The sequence below is a fragment of the Orbicella franksi genome, unplaced genomic scaffold (assembly GCF_964199315.1).
Source record: "Orbicella franksi unplaced genomic scaffold, jaOrbFran1.1 SCAFFOLD_292, whole genome shotgun sequence".
NCBI lineage: Eukaryota > Metazoa > Cnidaria > Anthozoa > Scleractinia > Merulinidae > Orbicella > Orbicella franksi.
In genome coordinates, this window is record NW_027670885.1 from 9,804 (window position 1) to 31,000 (window position 21,197).

The 21,197-nt window shown below is 38.3% G+C and overlaps 1 protein-coding gene across 2 annotated transcripts; it reads left to right on the forward strand.

Moving 5' to 3' along the window:
- The first annotated feature begins 47 nt into the window (after positions 1–47).
- Positions 48–17,162, forward strand: LOC145475839 (solute carrier family 15 member 2-like). 2 transcript variants are annotated; one of them, XR_014046628.1, is made up of 24 exons: positions 48–418; positions 2,500–2,558; positions 2,859–2,949; positions 3,357–3,498; positions 4,006–4,095; positions 4,728–4,827; positions 4,928–5,018; positions 5,618–5,695; positions 6,458–6,540; positions 6,935–7,018; positions 7,465–7,554; positions 7,875–7,919; positions 8,256–8,291; positions 8,414–8,502; positions 9,166–9,247; positions 10,413–10,535; positions 11,906–12,067; positions 12,543–12,589; positions 13,140–13,259; positions 13,771–13,891; positions 14,346–14,477; positions 15,080–15,187; positions 15,679–16,701; positions 16,820–17,162. XR_014046628.1 is itself a non-coding variant. In XM_081455291.1 (23 exons), exons 1-23 carry the CDS (start codon positions 355–357, stop codon positions 15,850–15,852), a joined length of 2,211 nt encoding a protein of 736 aa, XP_081311417.1. In that variant the 5' UTR covers positions 48–354; the 3' UTR covers positions 15,853–17,162. The 2 variants fall into 2 exon arrangements, 1 of the variants encoding a protein (XP_081311417.1); XM_081455291.1 differs by having other exon boundaries at positions 15,679–17,162.
- The last annotated feature ends 4,035 nt before the right edge of the window (positions 17,163–21,197 follow it).

The following is a 21,197-nucleotide window of genomic DNA, read 5'->3' on the forward strand; positions in this document are numbered from 1 at the left end:
CTGTAGCGATAGCACGCTGGTAAAAAGGAACAAGGCGCACTTTGCAAAGAGGAGGTCGTACGCTCGTAAATTCTAATTCACCACTTCCTTCGCTTCATTAGGTAGGAGAGGGTGAATTCAACTAATACATAATTCATCTGGACGTTTCTCTCAACACTCTTCAGTTGAACGTTTATTTATTGGGGGTTTAACGGCAAATCGCGTACACATATTTCTTGAAATTCTTCGCGGCACAAAAATGCCGCCGCCATCGATCAAATGACAAGCGATTGTTTTGGTTTGACGCTGTTGGTTTCTCTTCGAGATGTAAAAACAGCCTTCTACCTGCTCAGCTGAGGGCCGAAAGAAAGTGAGATGTCTTCGGCGGCTTACACGCCGTTAAACGACACGGACTCCGAGGATCAAAAACAGGAACAAGGTAACTAAACGCTTATGTCTTACATATTTTCAGATATTTTCTTTGGGAAAATTCAATCGAAGGATTTTTTCCGAAGTTCAATATCGTGTCTTCCAAAGTGTTAATTTCGAATTTCGAATTCGTGTTAAAACATGTCGCTTGGCAGACATGTAAATGTTGATGTTATTGTTTCAGTTAAAACAAAATAATTGAATCCACTACGCTTGTAATTGAAAATCGCTTCGGATTTGTAAGCTTTAAAAACAAGTCAACCTGATCGTTAGTTGAAAGTATAATCTCTCTGTCTTACTTATAACGGTATAAAAAGTCCTTTTGATGGTGTGAAAGTAAATCTTGTTTGTTAAAAAGCTGGTCATCACATCGGATCTTTTGTTTTTCATCACCGGCCTACTTTTGTTTTGCTTCAAAATACACGACATACATCAATTTTAAGCGCAATCGGTACCACGTACAAGTGGGCTTCGGAAGGTAGTTTCCTCCTTTCTGGATGAAATGTCCTATAAATAAAACTAAATGCCAGTGATACTAACATACATGAGATCGGCTTTCTATGGTAGTTTATGGAATCTCTTCTCTAGTTTTCGAGAATTTGAAGCATATTTTGGGCTGATGCGGAGAAGGTATCATCAAGGAAGTGTCATGTACTGAACGAAGAGAGATAAAATCTTCAGATCCTCAGCCGTCAATTTTCTCTCTTTCTGTTCAGTCATGAAATCAAAATATCAAAATCACATTCTTGTTTGTTTTTTTTTTATCTTTTTAAGATCATATTCATGTAAGTAATATGAAACTAGCTATTATAAATTGTTAAACTCATTTTTGCTGGATCTCGGTAAAATGGTTACATGTAGTTCTGAAATGAAAAAAATATATATTGTCTTTATTCACTGCATACAGTATCAGGTTCATATACGCTTATAGGTATATTGCTTTTAACAATTTGACCACAAATTATTTTTCCATGGTCGATATTCCCTAACCTCTGGGAAAAACAAAAAAAAATAGTAACAATAAAAATATTAATGATAATGAATTAAAACAAAAAGGGAAACAAAAATTGGTTTGAAAAATGAGTAGCTCAAGAAACCAGAGGTAAAATAACAATGTTTTACCAAGAGGAGGGGAACGACTTTTAGTTCGAGTTGTAGGAGGGTAAAAAAATCAAGGGTTCGAAAAATTGGGATTCCTGCTTTATGTGGTTTTTATAACTACAGGACTGAGGACTATCATGATGTTTCATGCAGATATAGACAGATGTGTCTATATTCGAGCATACAGGAATGCTGTTTTTAATTTCAAACAATATGGAGCAGTACTGGCAGCACTAAAATGGCAGCTGAAAATGAAATATTAAATTTATCCTTGTTGAAATGTCAGCTGCCTAGTCTTTGTGTGTTTATGAGTGAAAATAATTTCTTTTGATCTTTGATGTTCTGTCAACCAGCAATGACCATTGAGGGACTCTTATTGTTTCTTTGTGTTAAGCTTTCTCTTAAGTTGTCTTGTGGGTGTTTGAGTGGGAAAAGTGGGATCAAAGTTCTTAACTAGAAATTAACAGACCAATTTTTTTTTTATCTGAGCAATACTGAACCGAAAACTGGATCGCCATCATAAGTATACACTACTATTAGCTTTTATCTGATGATAGCAGACTTGTCTACAAAATTAGAATCACTCTTCTGAACATGCAAGCGTACAAAACAAACTGAATTGCGTGACTTTGGTAATGATCATGAATTAAATCAGCCAGTCTTCTTGTGGTTCAAGTTTTACGTCCTCGTTAAAATTTCCACTTTTTGGGAGATTCTTAAAAAGACTAACATACACACCACCTATCCCCTGTCAGTCCCTAATCCTACCCTACGCTACACCACACCAAAATCCGACATCAAAGCAAAGTGAATGAATGAGGAAAACCTCAGATGTTCACAAGATATTTTTCTCAAATGACTGCTCTTAGCAGGCTGCACACAACAGAAAAAATTTTCGTAACATTTTGCTTGCTCTTGGCAGCAGTATAGCCCTTTTTCCCCTTCTAAAATAATTTTCTTTCATTCTTTAATAATTTTATGTCATTCTAGAAAATGAAGACCAAGAAAAGCAAGACAAAGGAAAAGAATCAAAATTACAAAAGATAAAGGTACCTACATGTACATGTAGATTTCACTTGATTTAGTTTTGATTTAAAACATGCAATGTACGCGAACACGCAATCACTACAGGAACTGTAGTTATGCAATTTGTATTGGATGTGTCATACACATCCTTGTACACGTACTGTACATGTAGATTATTGATAAATAGGTTTTAAGTAATTTACAGTATTTAAGAACTTCCAGACGAGAGCATGTGCTAAGTACTGTATGTATGTGTGAAGTATTTTGATGTTTGTTCCCAAAAAAAGATAAAAAAGGCAATGAATAAGTTTATTTTGTTTCAGAATGTGTTTCACAAGACAGGGTACCCTAGTTCTGTGTGGTACATCCTGGGAAACGAATTTTGTGAAAGATTCTCTTATTATGGAATACATGGTAAGGTTTAGTCAATCAGTAACAAAAATGAAAACCAATTGAAAGTAAGCATGCATGTATCACACCAATCACTGATAAATGTAATTTATATCACTTTTTTGACATGAAAATGATATATAGAGAGTGTGAGTAATTACAGTAAATCAGCATGGGGAATTATACATCTACAGGTACATACAGTGTACTTATACAGTGTTTGGGAAAGGGTCTAAAGTACAGCTTGACATGGATGCCGAAAGCCATCCCCAGATTTAGTCCTGAACCTGTTGTGAACAAAACCAAAGAAAGTGTAGTACCATTTAATTATGTGATGGATAACATTTTGACAACCAGGCCCTGGTTCTGAACTGACTGATAACAGTCTTCTCAATAGTCTCATTCATTTTTTGGATGTTTGTTCTCTGTAGCCATTCTTGTTATATACCTGACGCAGATGTTGAAGATGGATGATGATTCTGCCACAGCCATCTACCATGCATTCAACATGTTGTGTTATTTCAGTCCTCTCTTTGGAGCCATGTTGGCAGACAGTCTGCTCGGGAAGTACAAGTCAGTGACTTTCAGTTTATTACAATGTAGTCACCATATTTCCACAAAAAATTCCCACCCCTCCATTAATCTCCCTCTCGAATAATTGCTTCCTGGAATAATCACCCCCTAGAATAAATGCCCCCTAAGTCAGGACTATTTGAAATAACCACCTCCCTTTTGAATAATTGCCCCACCCCTTCACTCTCCCTAAAATGGTCTCCCCACCCTCCTAAATACTTTACCCACAGGGGTAAAGCTTGATCCAGTGAGACTGATTGAGGTCCCGAGCTCCTCAGGTTTGAACAGCATTTTTTATAAAGTTCCGTTTTAAGATAGATTGGTGTGGACGGCAGGCAACACTGTAGAAATGAAGCTGGGTTTTCAGATTTCTCCAGTGTAATGTGGATGGGGCCTAAGAGATGGCTATAAGTGACAATTTAGTTCTTTTGTTTGTTTTGAAATTGACTTTAGTTACGTGGAGTACATTATTTTGTGCTTATTGATAATTTCGCATTATTTTTGCAGGACAATACTTTATGTTTCCATAATTTATGCAACTGGAAATGTCACCGTAGCTATTACGTCAATTCCAGCAGTCCTGGCCCAAGTAAAAATGTGAGTACATAGTCAAGCAAAATAGGATTTTTGTACCTTTATCTCAGCCAGGCCTTGGCTGTGCTCAAATTGCAGTTTAACAAGCGCGACTAACAATAGTGTGTGAATTTGTCAATGAGATCCTTTCCTGCATATTTATGAACGGGGAATCATACAACTTTGTTATCACAGGGGTATCATTAATTAATGGTTTCAGCAGGTAAGCAAATGGTTTTCACAGGCAGGCAAAACTGTTGGAATTGTACTTCCCTATAAGAAAACATTTCTCTAGATGGTCAAACCAGGGAAGGAAAATTGTCTTAGTTCACAGCTGGTCAATTGCCCAGTACCTACATTGTAGCTCTTAATGAAACCATTGTCATTGTAACTTTGACTTTGAAGAAATACTGTACATGTCACTCAGTGGCAGATCCAGACTTTGAGCTAAGGAGACGGGGGGGGGGGGGGGGGTGTTTTGGTTGCCCTGCCGGCTTTTCTTCCTTTCGTGATTTCTTTTTTTTTTTACCCAAAATAAGGGAGGACCCCTCCCCTAGAAACGCCTCTTCATGTACAAGTGATTGTAATGTGTAGTTGATGGGGATTTGTTTTAAATAATTTGATTTGTTTTTTGCTTTTTTGGCTCTTTTGCCCAGAGTTGGGCCCATGGTTGGACTGCTGTTAATTGCTCTTGGCACTGGAGGAATCAAACCTTGTGTGTCAGCGTTTGGAGGCGATCAGTTCAATGCTGATCAAGTATGTAACGCAATCTCTGTCACCCTTCAACGCAATCTTGCTACACAATACTGAAACTTACTTTTATTCATTACTGTTTTTCCTAAACTTTTCTTTGCAGGAGCATTTACTCCAAAGCTATTTTTCCATTTTCTATTTTGCCATCAATCTGGGTAGCCTTTTATCAATGATTGTCACGCCAATGTTAAGAGGTAGGTGTTGCCCAGTCACACATACTTGTATGCGAACATGGAGGGTAGTGCTATTTTTACAATAATGTAATCTTTAAAACGTATTCTGTATCTGTAAAATTCACCTATGATTAAGCAAGAAATACATGGCTATATAAAATTTTTTATTATTATATAGCAGAAAGCAGTTGAAGTATAGAATACAGTAATATATTTTTTCGTTACATTTCACAGAATTCATAAGTAAATTAGTACTCCAATAAATACACAATAAAAAGATTAAAAAAATTACAATATTTAGAGAGGAAGCCACGCCAACCTTAGCTGGTTTTCATGCAGGCCCTCTATCCTGGTCAAATTGGAATTTGGAGATGTTGGTTTTGAGGAGGGAGGAAAACCAGAGAACCTGGAGAAAAACCCTGGAAGCGAGGCCACAACCAACAACAAACTCAACCCACATATGGCACTGGGTCACATTGGTGGGAGGCAAGCACTCCCACCACTGCGCCATCCCTGCTCCCCAATTACTGGGTATTTATCAAAAGGAAAAAACGTAACAACGGAAGACAGTGTTGAGTTCTTTTGATAAATGAGTACCTTCTTGTTCAATCTAAACGCAGGTGATGTGTCATGTTTTGGTCATGACTGTTACATGTTGGCTTTTGGAGTTCCTGCATTGTTGATGATCTTATCAATAGGTATGTGGTTTGCACTTCCCTGAGAACATCATGCAAACTTGAGGTGCAGAAAAATTTACGAGTGTAAAGACGAGTGCGTTCAATATTTTTTTTTATTCCTCAAAGACGTATGATTTAATAGAAAACATACGAGTACCATCTTCTAAGGAGGGGTGGTGATTGTGCTGACAGCACAAGATCCAGTACGTATGATGTATGTGCTCTGCAATTTCCAGCGTGGTCAGCTGCAATGGTGTGTACTGTATGCAGCAGCTATAGTCTATAGTTACTGTTGCCGTGGATGCAGGGTTTTCAATAAGTGTTGAAATAGCCGTCTGAGCTAAATAAAGTACATGTAGGTGGCAAACTGATGAATTTTTTCAATAATTTGAGGGAAAAAACAGACAAAGTAGGTGGTGGTAAGAGATAAATTCTGACAAAGTAGGTGGTGATTTTCGCCGGTTGCCAGCTTCTAATGAAACCCCTGTGGATGGATAGAAAAATGTACCAAAAAAAGTTAATTTAAAATAGTTTTTAAAAAATTGTACCTTAAAAGAACAGACAGTAATTTAAACCATTATGGTGAAGGGAAGTAACACTTTGGAATTAGGTGAAACAATAATTATTATTGATTTAAACATTACATTCCATCTCTAATGGCTTTCCCTGCACTTGAGTTTTTCTTAATAGTTTGATGATATTAAATCATCATGGGAAGATTTAATTTTTTTTTTTTTTCTGGCTAACCTAACCATTTTGTCTTTTTCTTATCCTTCCCTATAGCTTTGTTTTACTGTGGTCGTAACAAGTACAAGAAAGTTGCTCCTGAAGGAAATATTGTTCTTCAAGTTGGCTGTGCTGTTGGGGTTTGTACTATACATTATTTATTTTATAATTAAAAATACGCTTAATAAAAGTTGCATATACTGTACAAGTTGAAAGAGGTTTGGGCACCATCAAATAAAGTTAAACCCACAACAGCACATAGGATACCATTTGAGGGTACTGCTATATGTCAGTACTTAGCTTTCTTTAAATAGTCACATGATAGGCTTTCAACCACAGACATAACCACACCTTTGACAGCTTAATAAACAGTACCACATGAAAGTACTGCTCAATAGCTTTCATTTGAATGGTCACTCACTAGGGTTTTAATCACACTCTTGTACGACAAGAGACAGTAACATGTGAGAATACAGTCTGCCCAATAGCATTCATTTGACATTTTTAACACTGTTCATGGATTTTTTTGTTCAGAATGCCATCAAGAATAAAGTTAAGAGTATTGGAAAAGGCAATAAGAGGGAACACTGGATGGACTATGCAAAAGAGGATTATGGAGTATGTCATATACTGTCCTTTTTTTGTTGTTGTTCTAACAAAGTAATTCCACTAGCATTCTATTTATACTTTAGTTGAATCTTTAAGCTTTTCCATTCTGTGTCTTTGTAAATGTTAGTAATGTGAGGTGTGTAGTTACATGCATGTTTTTAGAGTTGCAACCTTTCCACTTAGCTTAGTGTGAGTTCCTTTGTGTAACATGAAGTTTTTCTTACTATTTACAGTACATGTATAGACTGTGATGGTCTGTTCAGGGCAGTAGCTAGTAACAGACAAACCAAGGCACTTGCCTCAGTCATCTTTTTCGTTTTCTGTTGTTGATAATCATCATAAGCAGCCTAAATACCTAAAAAGAGAATTTAACTATGGACATTGCCTCAGTCATATTTTTTCGTTATTTACATGCCATACATGTTCATATTTCATTTTGTTCAATTGTTTTGTAGTCTCATATGGTGGAAGACATCAAGGCACTCTTCAAAGTTCTTTTTTTGTTTCTTCCTTTGCCTGTTTTCTGGACGCTCTTTGATCAACAGGTGAGAGGTTACCGTGAACCACAAGCACTCACAATCATTCTCCCTCCCCATCTCCCCCTCCAATTGGAATTGTTTGACTGCTTACCAAGGACATTGAGATACTGTAATCAGTGTGTGAGATTATTTCATTCACCACTGTTGATTTCACTGATACAAATAAGTTAAAACTACCAAGAAGCCTACAGAAAACAAAGCTTAAGTGTAAACTTTAAGATGTGGCATTTGCATAAACTTCTGAACATGAATTTTGCTGCACCTTGTGTTTATAGAAAGGTGCATAATCATCTTATGATGTTTGTTATTCTTGATATTAATTATAGGGATCACGCTGGACTCTTCAAGCTGAAGAAATGGACGGAAATATTGTAAGTTAGATTATCATTATGGATCACTATGGCATATTTTCCAACACCAGTGTTACTATTGATAAATCCTTCCCAACAATCTCGTTCCCAAAAGCTGCAACGACCGGAAACGCGTGGGTTCTGGAGATGAGATTGCCCTCACAGTGGTCAAACCCACTGCACGCGTGCGCTGAAATTCCTGCCAAAACTGCAGTCTTAATTTAACGCGTCAGATTTTTCACTGGAACGTTAAGCGCTGTAAGCTGCATGTCTCGCACATTTTGCTTTTTGACTTGAAGGCAATGAAAACTGGAAATAAAGTTACTTACCGATAATGTTTCTACTTTCTTGTTGCAGGGTGCACTTGGAACTTTAAAACCAGATCAAATACAGGTTTGGTTTCATTTTTACATATTTACGCATTGTTGTATAGAAGTTTCGGTTTTTAGTTACACTTCAGCTGTGGTCTGAGCAAAGTTGTAAGCGTTATTCATGTTGTACACTCTCTTTTCCAGGCACTCAATCCAGTTTTTATCTTGATCATGATTCCTATCTTTGAAACGATTATTTATCCTCTGCTGAGAAAATGCAACCTTCTTGTAAGGTACAGTAAACAACTGATGTTCCGTTATATCAGTGTTAACTTTAGAAGTTTGAATATTTGAAATACATACCAGTTAACTGGTGCTGCCATGGAATATCCCACAAGTCACTTGTATTTTCTCAGTATAAACACGAGCTTTTAGGCCATGCAGCGCATGATGTATGGCGGGAAGATATCCAACGGCTTTCCTGTATTCTGATTGGCTGTACTGTCTATGGCATGATATAAAATAGTTATTTGAACTGTAGGAGATCTACTGCACTGTACAGGGAAGATCATCACAGTTATAAACGCAGCCTTAAGTAAGCAGTTGCTCAAATGAAGCCTGAAAAAAAATGAAGCAAACAAATTCTGGCTTGAACTGGGGTTCCCTTTCGACTTGTCAACAAGCTGCAAGTTACGAAAACCGAGCAAAGTCACCTACGATACTCAAAATTTGAGTGCGAATGACATTTAGAAGTGTAGGTCCAGTTCAAGCCTGAATATTTTTTCTCAGGCTTTATTTACGCAACTGCTTATGATGCATTCCACATAACTGGGGTGATCTTTGGATAAAGTATAGTATTCCATTTGCTGCTGCTTGCATGCTGCTTATGAATTCAGCGCGACTGTAGTTCTAAAACAAAATTAAAGAAGAAATTTATTGTGATCATTACCTTGCAGACCTTTACAGCGCATGTGTGCTGGAATGCTGCTGGCAGCATGTTCATTTGTAATGGCGGCATTCATTCAGATAGCTATACAGGTAAGTTATCCAGCAGGAAGCTACAGACACATTCTACATAGCTGTGTTGAGTTTTGTCTGCCTTTTAAAAATATACCATTTTCATATCCTCGGTATAGGACTGGAACTAGCTTGGAATTGAGGCTAATGCGAGGAGTCTTCAAATGCAAATGACATTTCTCTCTTTTTTAATTGATATTCCTCTCCATGAGCCTCCACTGCAAGCTACAGTGAAACCGCGTTAATACAGTCACTAACAGACCATGGAAATTTGGCCGTATTAACGGGGTAGGGTCAAACCTCATGACCGATCTTATTGAGGGACGTCTTAACACTAGATATATCCCAATTGCACTTAAAAACTCTTCTTTAACGCAGATATAATTTTTAGAAAATTGAAACCGAAAAAGTGGCCGTAATAGCAAGGTGATCGTAAGGCGAAGTTCCACTGTGCACTGTAGTTCCAATCCAATACTAAGAATACAAATATGGCCTATTTTGATTTGTCACTGTTCCTTTGAGTTTTAAAGACAGTTTTCACTCTGATTTCACTTTTAGTTGTCCGAAACTAAGTTGAAATGAGATCCATGAATGACCTTACTTTTGAAATCTGCGTAAACAATGTCCTGTAAAAATGAAACTTAGTCAGTGTTTGTGTACAGTAAGTTCTTGTAAGTTCTTCACTGGACGTTTTACATGTATTAAGGTTACTTACTTGTGGTCAGATGTTTTGGAAGGTGTTATCTTTGAATGAGGCCTCGTCCACTGTACGTCGGAGAAATTTGAAAATGCAGCTTTATGTCTACGGTTAGACCTACCGTCGACCACACTAATCCGTCACGAAAACGGAGCTTTTCGAAAACGCTCCTTAAACCGGAGGAATTTGAAAACGCCGGCTTTGCGTTTTAGTGACTGTGTGGACGGAAAACATTTTGAAAACGGTGCTTTTCGAAGAAAAGCCATGAAGTCATAATAATCATATGATTTCCTTGACTGGGATTTCCTCAAGCACAAATGGAAAATGACCAGTGATTGTTGCGTTTTCAAATTTCTTCGGCGCGTAGTGTGGACGGAAAACATTTGATGCGTTTTCAGAGAAAACTCAGTTTTCAAATTTCTCTGGCGTAGTGTGGATGGGGGCCTGATATCAACAGGCAAATGTTTACATACGTGTCTAATTTCACAGAAAAGTCGTATCGCAGTGAATGAGCCGGCCGCAGGTTTTGCTAATCTCCGAATCATTAATGCCGGAGTGTGCCCTATAAACGCGTTTGGCCTTGGACTGAATACTGAGGTGCCAGCGACAGAGGTATGGAAACCCGTGTTTATTAGAGACCTATAGATCATCTAAATGCCATTTGAAGTTAGACGTTTGTAGTTCCAGCGCTGTTTGGACGTTAGTCGATTTAGATTGGAGTAAATTTGAGCGAATAGAAATCATCCATTCAGTGCAATGGAAATTGTTGAAAAAATAGTATGTTTGCTAGCGTGTTTAGCTTTCTAAAGAAATAAAGCACCAATAAGCACACATTCAACTCCCGGATTCAACTTAAGCCGCCGCCATATTGGATTTCCAATTAGGATCAGTGCCGTTGTACAAACAACAACAAAAGGCTGCGTAATTGCTTACTTGCCTGAAAATATAACTAATTTGTAGAAAAAGGGTTACTTTATACGATTTCAGCATTTGTACATGGGATAAAATAAAATTCAAAGCAATAAAGCTTGAGGTAAATGACTTACGTGAAAACCCACCTCTTGACGTTCAAAACGCGACTCGAAAGCCTCAAACGTGGCGTCTGGTGTTGGTCGCGTGACACCTAGCGGTTAGCTGCTCTCGTTTAACGTGGATCTTAAAGTCTGTATGAAATCTTCTCACGGTCTGCAGGCAATTTTTGGGTTATTGACCGCGCGTGAGGTCAGGATGGCTGGTTATTAGTCAAGGTCTCTTTTTACGCGTCGATGTTCAAAACGCACAAGAAGAACGATTTCAATATCCAGCCATCTTGACCGCACAAATTTGGTCTCATGTTGCAAACAGAACACCATTTTCTTGCGGGACACAGTGGGAAATCCCGAGTGGGCGGGATAACCCCATCTTGCTCTCTCGGGTAGCCAATCACGTTGCAGTATTTGGTTCAACTTACCCGCATGCCGGGAAAGCCATATAGCATAGTTGAATGAAAGAACAAGGAAATCTGCGCCCTTGTCCAAAAGTAAGCTGAAAAAAACATGGGTAACGGTCTAATTGTCATGTGTGATTTCTGATGAGTTAGAAAGTGAAGTTGCACTTTAAGCGTTGATAATAACCTGCTTGGTGGTTGGCGTCGATATCGAAGTTGCAAAATGTTCAAAAAAAGTGTTCAAATATTGTTTATAGTGGTCAATGCGCTTAGCTACACCTAGTAGTTCACAGGCAGGCTACTTAAACTGAAAGAAAGAAATATTCTGACGAAACATAATAGGCTTAAAGATCCCAACTGGCGTGAGGCAGACTAGTTGGCTATTTACAAGCATGACCGAGGAGTTGAAATAGGGTCTACCGAGAAACAACTCCAGCTTAGTGGTCAGATCGGGACTTGAACCCGCGATCTCCGGATTTCAGGTCCGGCGCCCTAACCACTCGACCACGCTGCCTCCATTTCTAACCTCCAAACACTGATCTGCTTTGGTTTTCAGGATTCAGAGTATTATCACGTCCCAGTCACGCTGGATTCAATCAACGTGAAAACAGTGAACTGTCCCACTTCACTGACCAAGTCATTCTCTGTCAAGATCAAAGAGAAAGGAGCGTCCTCTTTCGTTGTTGGAATTGAAAAGAATGCTCTGATTGGCGAACAAGTGAGTTCAACCAGATCTTCTTTAATCGCCTTGATTCCTTAAAGGAACTCAGTCACGGTTTTCTTTAGTTATCTTGGCCATGTACAAAACTACTTTTAAATTGAAGGAAACCTGAAAATAACAGTTTACTGAGAAAGAAAAACACTAAAGAGATGATAATGAACCATAAAGGAACAAGGAAATTTAGGCTGAACATTTCAAGATGCACAAACCGTGGCGTGGCTCCTCGAGTATAAGAGAAATTGCTGTCTTTAGATATATTTAATCCACTCACACTCTAAATGGGTGGGGCTGACTAAGTACCCTTGAAATGTAGTTACTAGGACGCTTTGAAAACATGCAATGTGTGCTACAGTACATACTTATGATTCTAAGACAGCTTATTCTTTGAGGTTGAAACCAGGTGGAGTGGGGTGGGGGTACGTGCACATGAGGATGTTCCAACTGACTTTGTGTTCCTGTCTTCGTTAATTAGTTTGATGACATTGTTGAACCACTGAATGGAGGCATTACAAAAGTCAGGTCTGTAATAATTCACAAGATAAATTTACCGATCTTGTTAGGTTTTCCTTACACTGAAGTAAGCTACTCTTTAGATCGGAAACATCTTAGTGAAACTCTTTCGTCTAAGAAGGATACATGTTCCTGGATCTAAGACAGACTGGGTTGTAGCTGTTTTCGTCCAATTTGTGCAATGGGCCAGGTCGTTCGAAAATGCCGGTTAACGCTAACCCAGGATTGAAAGTTAACAGAAGTATTAACTTTTCTTGTATAAAAAATGCTTTTTACTGCTTATGTTTTGTGTAGTTTGAGACTTTGAGACTATTCAAACTCAAAACTGAAGGGAAAACAATATAAACAGAAAACCTCAAGGAAAAGTTACAAAATTCTCGCTAATCCTGGGTTGGCTTAATCGGACTTCGGACAACCGGCCCTGCTTTGTTACCTTTGCAGTTTTTATAAATGAACATAGAAAGCCAGGAAAATCTGAGGTTTACAGGAATATCGTAGGTAGCATCTTGCACTAACTGTACATGAAAAGCGTTTTCTGATGGTTGTCTAAACTTTCCAGATTTCTTTACGCTGGAGGAGATGTTGCACCGTTTGTGGACATAAAACTCAACAAAACCTTGACGTACAGTGGAGTCGGACCTTTCAAGAACACCGAATATAAGAAACTACTGGCAAAGAAGTAAGTTATCAGCATCTAATTTCCTCTTACATTTTGTATTCATAGTCAAGCATACGGGTAATGAGAATAAGAGAACAAATCGGGATTATTACAACTGTAGGTTACTTTGTAATTTTTCGCGTAGTTATATACCAGTATTACAGGACGACCCAAAACTCTTCAGACGGAAACTCTAAGGCCTCTAACACAGATCTAAAATGACCGGTGATTGTTGCCTTTTCAAATTCACCCGGCGTGGTGTGGACGTGGTCTAAGAAAAAAGTGGGTTTTTTCTTGAAAATCCGTCGTTTGTTTTTCAGTCAAGGTCACCGTTTTCTCAGGAAGTATTCGTACTTCGTCTTGGTATGGGTACAGCAGATCACGTTTTCTTGAGTTGGGCATAAAACAGCGACTGTTGTGTTACTCTGAGCGTTGGTTCTTTGTGTTACATTGCGTTACTCTGAATGTTGTTTCTTTGTGTTACGTTGCGTCACTCTGAGCGTTTTTTCTTTGCGTCACGTTTTCCTTTCAGGTATCCAATAAAAATCATGACAGCTGGTACAGACACGAAGCTCTTGGATCAGAAGGTGTATTTTGCTAATGGTGGCGTGTACAGTGCTATCATCCAACCAAATCCCGACAAAACTAGCGAGGTTGGCTTTTTCTTTCAATGAAGATCTCGTTCTGTATTTCTGTGGTTATAATAAATCTTACGTTGTATTTTGTAATGGCATTGCGTCCTTCAGGGTGGCCACAGGTTAGAAAATGGTCGGGGAAAAATATTCTTCAGGGTGAGGGAAAGTCGGGGAATTTTATTTTGAGTCAGGGAGAATGGACATTTTGAAGAAAAGTCAGGGAAAATCGTAATAATTTAGCAAGTAAAAGTTCCTTTCACGTCTTGAAATGTTAATTGTCGTGAAGACATCATGTGTCTACAAGGAGTCTGAATACATGCTCGTAGTAAACGAAAAGGTTCATTATCTGACCGCTGACGCAGCGAAGAGATTTCCCCCAGAAACATGATCTCTCTCTAGATTTGCCTTGAAACGGTTGCAACTATTGTTAAGGTTAGGCTGTTTGATTAATTCATTGTCTCAAATCTTTCAGCTAATAATAAAGAAGTTTGCAGACGTGAGTCCCAAGTCAATTTCCATGCTGTGGCAGATTCCTCAATACGTCACTATCACAGCTGGAGAAGTCCTGTTCTCCATAACAGGGCTGGAGTTCGCTTACTCTCAGGTGAGTGCCTCTGGAGCTCAGTCCCTCTGACTTTACCCAGTTCTGGTCCTCTTCCTATTACGCAACGCAAGAGCGAAGCGTTGCGTGATAGAGGGCCGGAACTAGACTAGAGTGACGTGCGTCAAACTTGTAATAAAAAGCGCCTTTCAATGACTGGAAGAGAGTTCCAGCTGACTGCCTGTCACGCAACGTAAGAGCGAAGCAATGCGTGACAGAGGGCGGGAACTGGACTAGAGTGACTTGGGTTAAACTGAAAAAAAGAGCCTTTGAATGAGTGGAAAAGTCCTACATTGACGGTGGAGCGTCTTGTAGCAGGCACTTATTTCGTGTTGATGTTGTGCGTGGGAAGTTGGACTGTTTTGAAAAGCGTTTTTTTGCTTCCAAGAGGTTTCCCTTCACCGTTCCCGCAAACCGAGAATATAGTATGCTGAGAAAGTCACCCTTAAGTGGTAATCACTTATTCGTGGGTGACTTGTTGTGGCTTGCTGTCGTTAACCAACAGCTTTCTCAGACCCAAATGTTGAACCATTTTACGGATTTACACTTGTCTCTGTTCACTGACGTTCTCATGGCAGTTTATTCTCAATCTCTCTCCTTATTAGGCTCCCGTCAGCATGAAGTCGTGTGTTATGGCTGGCTGGCTTATGACTGTGTCTGTTGGAAACGCTATTGTTGTAATATTCGCTGAAGCGAGACTCACGGATAACATGGTAAGAACAGGGGTGTTGTTTAGATAGCGGCTATAAGTGTGCTTCGTAATTCTTCAGAGCGTAACCAGTGATTCAAAATTCCTTTAAATTGACAGTGACTGTTGAATTTCAGAGTTGTTAGAATTGTAGCCGCGTGTTCTCCATGTTTCAAATTTCAATCCGTTTTCTTGCCCGCCTTCCTTTGTCATTCTCCAAAGGTTACTACCATTACTGGGCTTCCTCTGGTCAAGGCAAAGGTGTATGTCCTCACCCCCACCCCTCACCCCACCCCAAACAAAAAAATAAGGCCTTATGATTGTCGCTTGCGTGACGTGTTCTGTGACATAAAAGTATGTAGCGTGACTTGTCAAGAAAAAAGTCTTATTTCCAATTTTTGATGCTACATTAGCGGATTTTGTGGTTTAAGCTTTGCCTCAGATCAGCGTCGTAGCAAGTTGAACAATTGCTATTTTGTTTTCTCAGTATAATGATTATTTCTTTTTCATTTCCAGGCAAACGAGTTTTTCTTCTTTGCTGGTTTATTATCCCTGGTAATGATCATCTTCATGATTATGTCCTATTTCTACAAGTACGTCTACTTTTCTGTTAATGGCGAGAGAAGTGACGACGTTCCCCTCCAAGAAGCAGAGAAAGGAGATGAAAATGATGAAGAAAAACCAAAATAATGACCACTAAAACTGTAAACAAGTCTTACTCTCGATAGCCGCCATATTGGTTTTCTAGTTTTAATGCAAATTGACCACGCGACTTCTGAGTTTGTAAGCAATATGAAATTAATTTCACAGTTATGTTAGGCCCCGTCCACAATACTCTAGAAGAATTTGAAAACGGAGGTTTCACTCTGAAAACGCATCAAATGTTTTCCGTCCACACTACGCCGTAGGAACTTAAAAACGCAACAGCCACTGGTCGTTTTGGATGTGTGTTTGGCTAAGACTCGTTCAAGGAAATCACGTGATTATCGTAACTTCACGATTCGTCATTTGCGAAAAGCTTCGTTTTCAAAATGTTTTCGATCCAAGCGAAAACGAAAAGCCGGCGTTTTCAAAATCCTCAGGTTTGACGAGCGTTTTCGAAAAGCTTCGTTTTCGTGACGGATTAGTGTAGACGGTAGGCCTAACCGTAGAAATAAAGCTGCGTTTTCAAATTTCTCCGGCGTAGTGTGAACGGACCCTTATGGTTTCATTGCTGTCGTGGTTAGTAGAAATCTGAGCTAATTTCGGCGCTGCAGTTGTCCGTTTCGTAAACGGTCGATGCCATTTTCGCGACACTCGGAAATTTATTTAACTATCAACGAATTTTTCTCTACTTAAGTAAAGAAAAACGAAAATTTGTAAGTAACCATTTAGTATCGAACCCGGAACCTCTGTTTCCTAACATCCCTCTGATACCACTACACACCAGGTTGATTCGCCAAATCTCCGCAAAATTTAATTAGAAAACGTGACTTTCTTAAATAGTAATGATAGAATTGCCCCAACCATCAATTAAAAGCTAACCGTAAGCAAACCAGTGTGAATATGACTAATTAAGCATTTGGTGAGTGCGTTTTACTCCATCAACAAATTATAACCATTTTCTACCTTGTCCAGGCCTAAACTAAAGCAGATATGGCATCGTCGATTCTAAAAGGCTTGGTTACCAATGATGGCATCGACCGTTAAAAATGGCATCGACCGTTTTTGAAACCGAAATCAGCTTCGGTGTTTTTTAAAAAGATTAATTGATTGCTTGTGTAGTTAATAAGTCAATGTATAGCATAACCTAAAAATTTCGTTAATGGTTAACATGTGGGTCAAATTGTGGTTGATGCGAATAAGTTTAACTTCTGGAGAGAGCCGATTATTCGAGAATTACCAATTTTTTGTGCTTATTGCAGACCGCATAGCTAAATTTGCATTATACAATACAATTCTTTTAATTCGACTTCTTCATTTGGACGAAAACAAAACTGAACGACGAAAACCGCAGTCAACCTTAAATTTGCCACAAAATATAGTAAGTAAAATGAACGATTATAATACGAAAGCACTGTTCAACTGTAGTATGAAAACCAATATGGCGGAAATTGTGAATTGGTCAATTCCTCAAAAGTTCACTGTGACGTTTTGCTTTCATTTCGTTAGAAATTCTACCTACTACCCCAGGCGTCCCGCCTGTCTGAAAAAGTGAATGGTCTGGGCATAGTTAATAGAGGAAAATGGTTACGAAACCTCGCAAAGCTCTTAGTTGTATGTTTTTGTTTGCTGTTGTGGTGGTTGACCCTGCAAAAATACCTGGCAAAATAGTACAAAAGGTGGTTATGTGCGCTCATAAAACTAACCAATAGAAGCATCGCGATTATGTGATTCATGCGTAGTCAGTGAGTATGAAACAAAAGATGTGCAGGGTCAAGGACCTTCCAACATAAATCTTAGCCTGTTTGTTTGCTTCTTTGATGTTTACCGGCTTCTTAACCATTCCTTCTATTAACTATGGTCTGGGTAACTGAAATATATTTCAAGCACAAGATTTATTCGATTTTCATTTAAAGCATTCAGCAATTTCAATAATTTGTTTTTATTGTAAACGGAATTGAGAAAAGAAATACTGTAAGTGGATATAAGATTTATTAAGTAGTGAAGGATAATTTATGAGTGTTTGGAGTAACTGAATGTATTTTTGAATGTAGTGCTCGAGATCGTAAAGTTGATATCGATTTATGTCGCAAAAATAATCTTCTACATTACTCCAAACGCTCGTGTATTAAACCTATTGAAAAGATATATTTTCGTATTTATTTACGCTTCTAAAGAAGCTGTGCAGACAGTGAATTCATTAGCCAAGACATATTTGGTTATTTTTGTGCCGATATTTCATTTAGGCTAGTCTGATGAGTTTTGTTACTTTACGAGTTGTTAAAGAGATTTTAAATCAGCTAGTTCAAGCGTGGCGTATCTTAAAAACTGCAAACTTCATTTCCTCTATAGTTTTTTCTACCCTTAGTTATCTTGTATTTTGAAATTTGCTTCTGCGTGTAGTTACCTTTTCCACACCTAAATTTACCTGAAGGATATTGTCAAAACTGTTTTAAGAAAAGCAAAGGTTACAGTATTTTATTCAAATTTATGTTCTTCAAGAACTTTGAATTGTCAAATATTAGAATAATATTCATAAAATATGATATCTATACCAACTTATGTAAACCACTAAAAATGTAAAACGAACCACACACGAATAAACTGGGGTATTTGAAGTAACGCTGTACGTTAATGGGCTCGTTGATTGCCTGCGACCAATAGCCGAAAGCGTGGATATCAACACCCCCAAATACAATTTATAGCCGTGAGGATTTTCTATGAACGAATAGTAAATGAGGTGTAGCCGAGTTTAGTATCACTCCTAGAAACGAGAGCGAGAAGTCCAAATGTCTTAGTAGACAATCTAAAAGATTATAGCGAAAAGCCTACAATTTCCTGTATTTTTAAGCCTAAAATTAAGAATAATTTTCAGTTTCAAGAGAAGCGCACGCACGTTCGCTGCCTATTAAACAATTATATTATGATCTCGAGATTTCTATTTAAACAAGAGTTGTTCTGTCGAGGAGCTATCGGCTGATAGTTACCCCGCGGACATTTGATGTACTTAAAACAAATATTAGTTTTAACAACATCAAATTTTCAAGGGGCAACTATCAGACCGACAGTTCCGAGACATAAACACTCTATTGTCTTTATTGTTCATCACTAGATTTTCTTCCGCGCACCAGCTCAAAAATCATATTGAATTATTTTCAACTTTTTAGATGAAAGCCATTAAAGCCAAATCAGTATAAAATACGAAAAAAAAAACAGACAAAAACCCACTTCATACGATTTCAATTGTTTATTTTCTATAATCCCGCTTGTTTACAGAAAAATTCACGGACGAGTACTATCCATCCGGGTATTTTCCTCGGGACGGACACTATGGGCTGATAGTCCCTCTCCGCGAATGAACGCCATCGCGTCACGTGATCAATTTAAACCAATAAGAATCGGAGAAAATTCAGTGGTGAACTATAACGCGAGATACTTGACGAGAGCGCAATCTAAATCCCCTTCCCAGACACTTCGAAAACGCCAAGAAGCGGCCGTCATTTTGTAAACAAGTTCACATTGTTAGGCTCATCACTGTCTATCACAGAATAGATAGTGAGTAGCGTTGCCAATCAGAGAACGGCATAGACAATATGCTTCTGATTTATATTAACAGTGACTAGTAGAATTCTACTACTCTATATTAATGCAAATACCCCAATCTGATTGGCTGAGCTACTCGTATACTATCAGCCATTATAGTTCACCATTAAATTTTCTCCGATTCTTATTGGTTTAAATTGATCACGTGACGCGATATTGTTCATCCGCGGAGAGACACTATCAGAGGGTCTCAATGGGGTTTAACCGTTAGCCGTAAGAGGGCCAGAAATTTAATCGTTAGGCGTAAAAAAGCTTCAAATTTAACCGTTAGATGTAAAACAAATTAAAAACCATTAACCGTGAAAAAAATATTAGCGCAAATTAAAGGTGTCAAATGTCTTGTAAAGACCTCCATTTGCGTATCGTAATGATGATTTAGCTGTTGAATCGGAAGAACTGGTTACTAGTAGAGCGGTGATAACGAAGGCGTGTAGACACGTTTTGATGTTTAACCCTGTGACTGCCAACGGCGCATATACACGCCCTGAGTGAGTGATCGTGCTCTTTGTATCACTTGTGACGTCGTCAATTTAAATGTCACCAGATATTCTTGATAAGCAGATAGTAGAGCTAGAAGAGATCTATCCGCACAACAAATCGACGGCATTCTAAGATAGCAAATTGAAAAACAACGTTATCAGTTTTAATGTGAAAATGGTGGTAAAATGGCCCATTATACGTGTAATTGAACAAGGTCTCATTTCCGGGCTTTGCCCATAATTAACACCCATTTTTTTTATGGCAGCCAGAAAGAATATGAAACGTACGAGGTAGCGAGGGTGAAAGGGCCGAGAAAAAAGAAAGCAAAGGGGCAAGGAAAAAAATTCGGAACGGGCAATGGCAAAAAAGAAAGAAAAAAAACAATCCGGTCCAAAATTTTGGCTTATGCGCGTACGCCAAATTGAAGTATTACACATTTTGGTACCTAATCTTGGGGAAATCTATCTTTTTGGTAAAAGAAAATAGCTTTTTCAGCAAAAATTAAGGTCTATTTTGCGTCATGGCAGCCAAAAAACTGATTTACCAGTCAAAAACGGCATTTTAGTGAAAATTTTGGCAGTCAAAGGTAAAAGGGTGTAAAACGGTAAACCTCATCAAAAATCCTGGTAATCATTATTTGAAAAGAACAACAGGAACAACATGTTTATAACGCCTAACCACATCCAGGCAAATATAATTCCACATACAATTGTTTCATTTCTAGAAGTTAAAAGTTAAAAATTTCTACGTCCCGAAGTACAGCACTGATATGTATTGATGGATCAGAGAAATTCCATTTTTTGTCAACCGAGAATGTTCCCTATACTTTTCATGATTTTGCCATGCTCCACACCATTTCCAGTTAATTATTATTCCAAAAGGTCGAGAGAGCAGCAAAAATATAGAAATTTACAAAAATAATACGACTTTTTTAATTTTCACAAACATGTTTCGACGTTACATCCGTCATCGTCAGTGTGACGGTTATGAAAGTTTACAGTGATTTAAAACGTGCCTGTTACAAATCATACGTTACATTGCGTTGGAAAACAATACGCTAGATAAATTTCGAAGTTAACGGAAATAAAAAGATGCGCGTGCGCGTGCAGCTATAAGGAAAGCGTCAAATTGATGTGTTTGACCTGTTGATTAAGGTCAGGCTTTTCCCACTTGATGTACATAGACTCCTTAAGCTTAACTTGGTACTTAATAGGTGCAGAGTCTAAGATCTTGAAGCAGTCTAAGTTACAAGAGGTACGGCACGACTCTGAAGCCTGCAAATGCTTATAAACGTGAGAAGATCTGTCCGA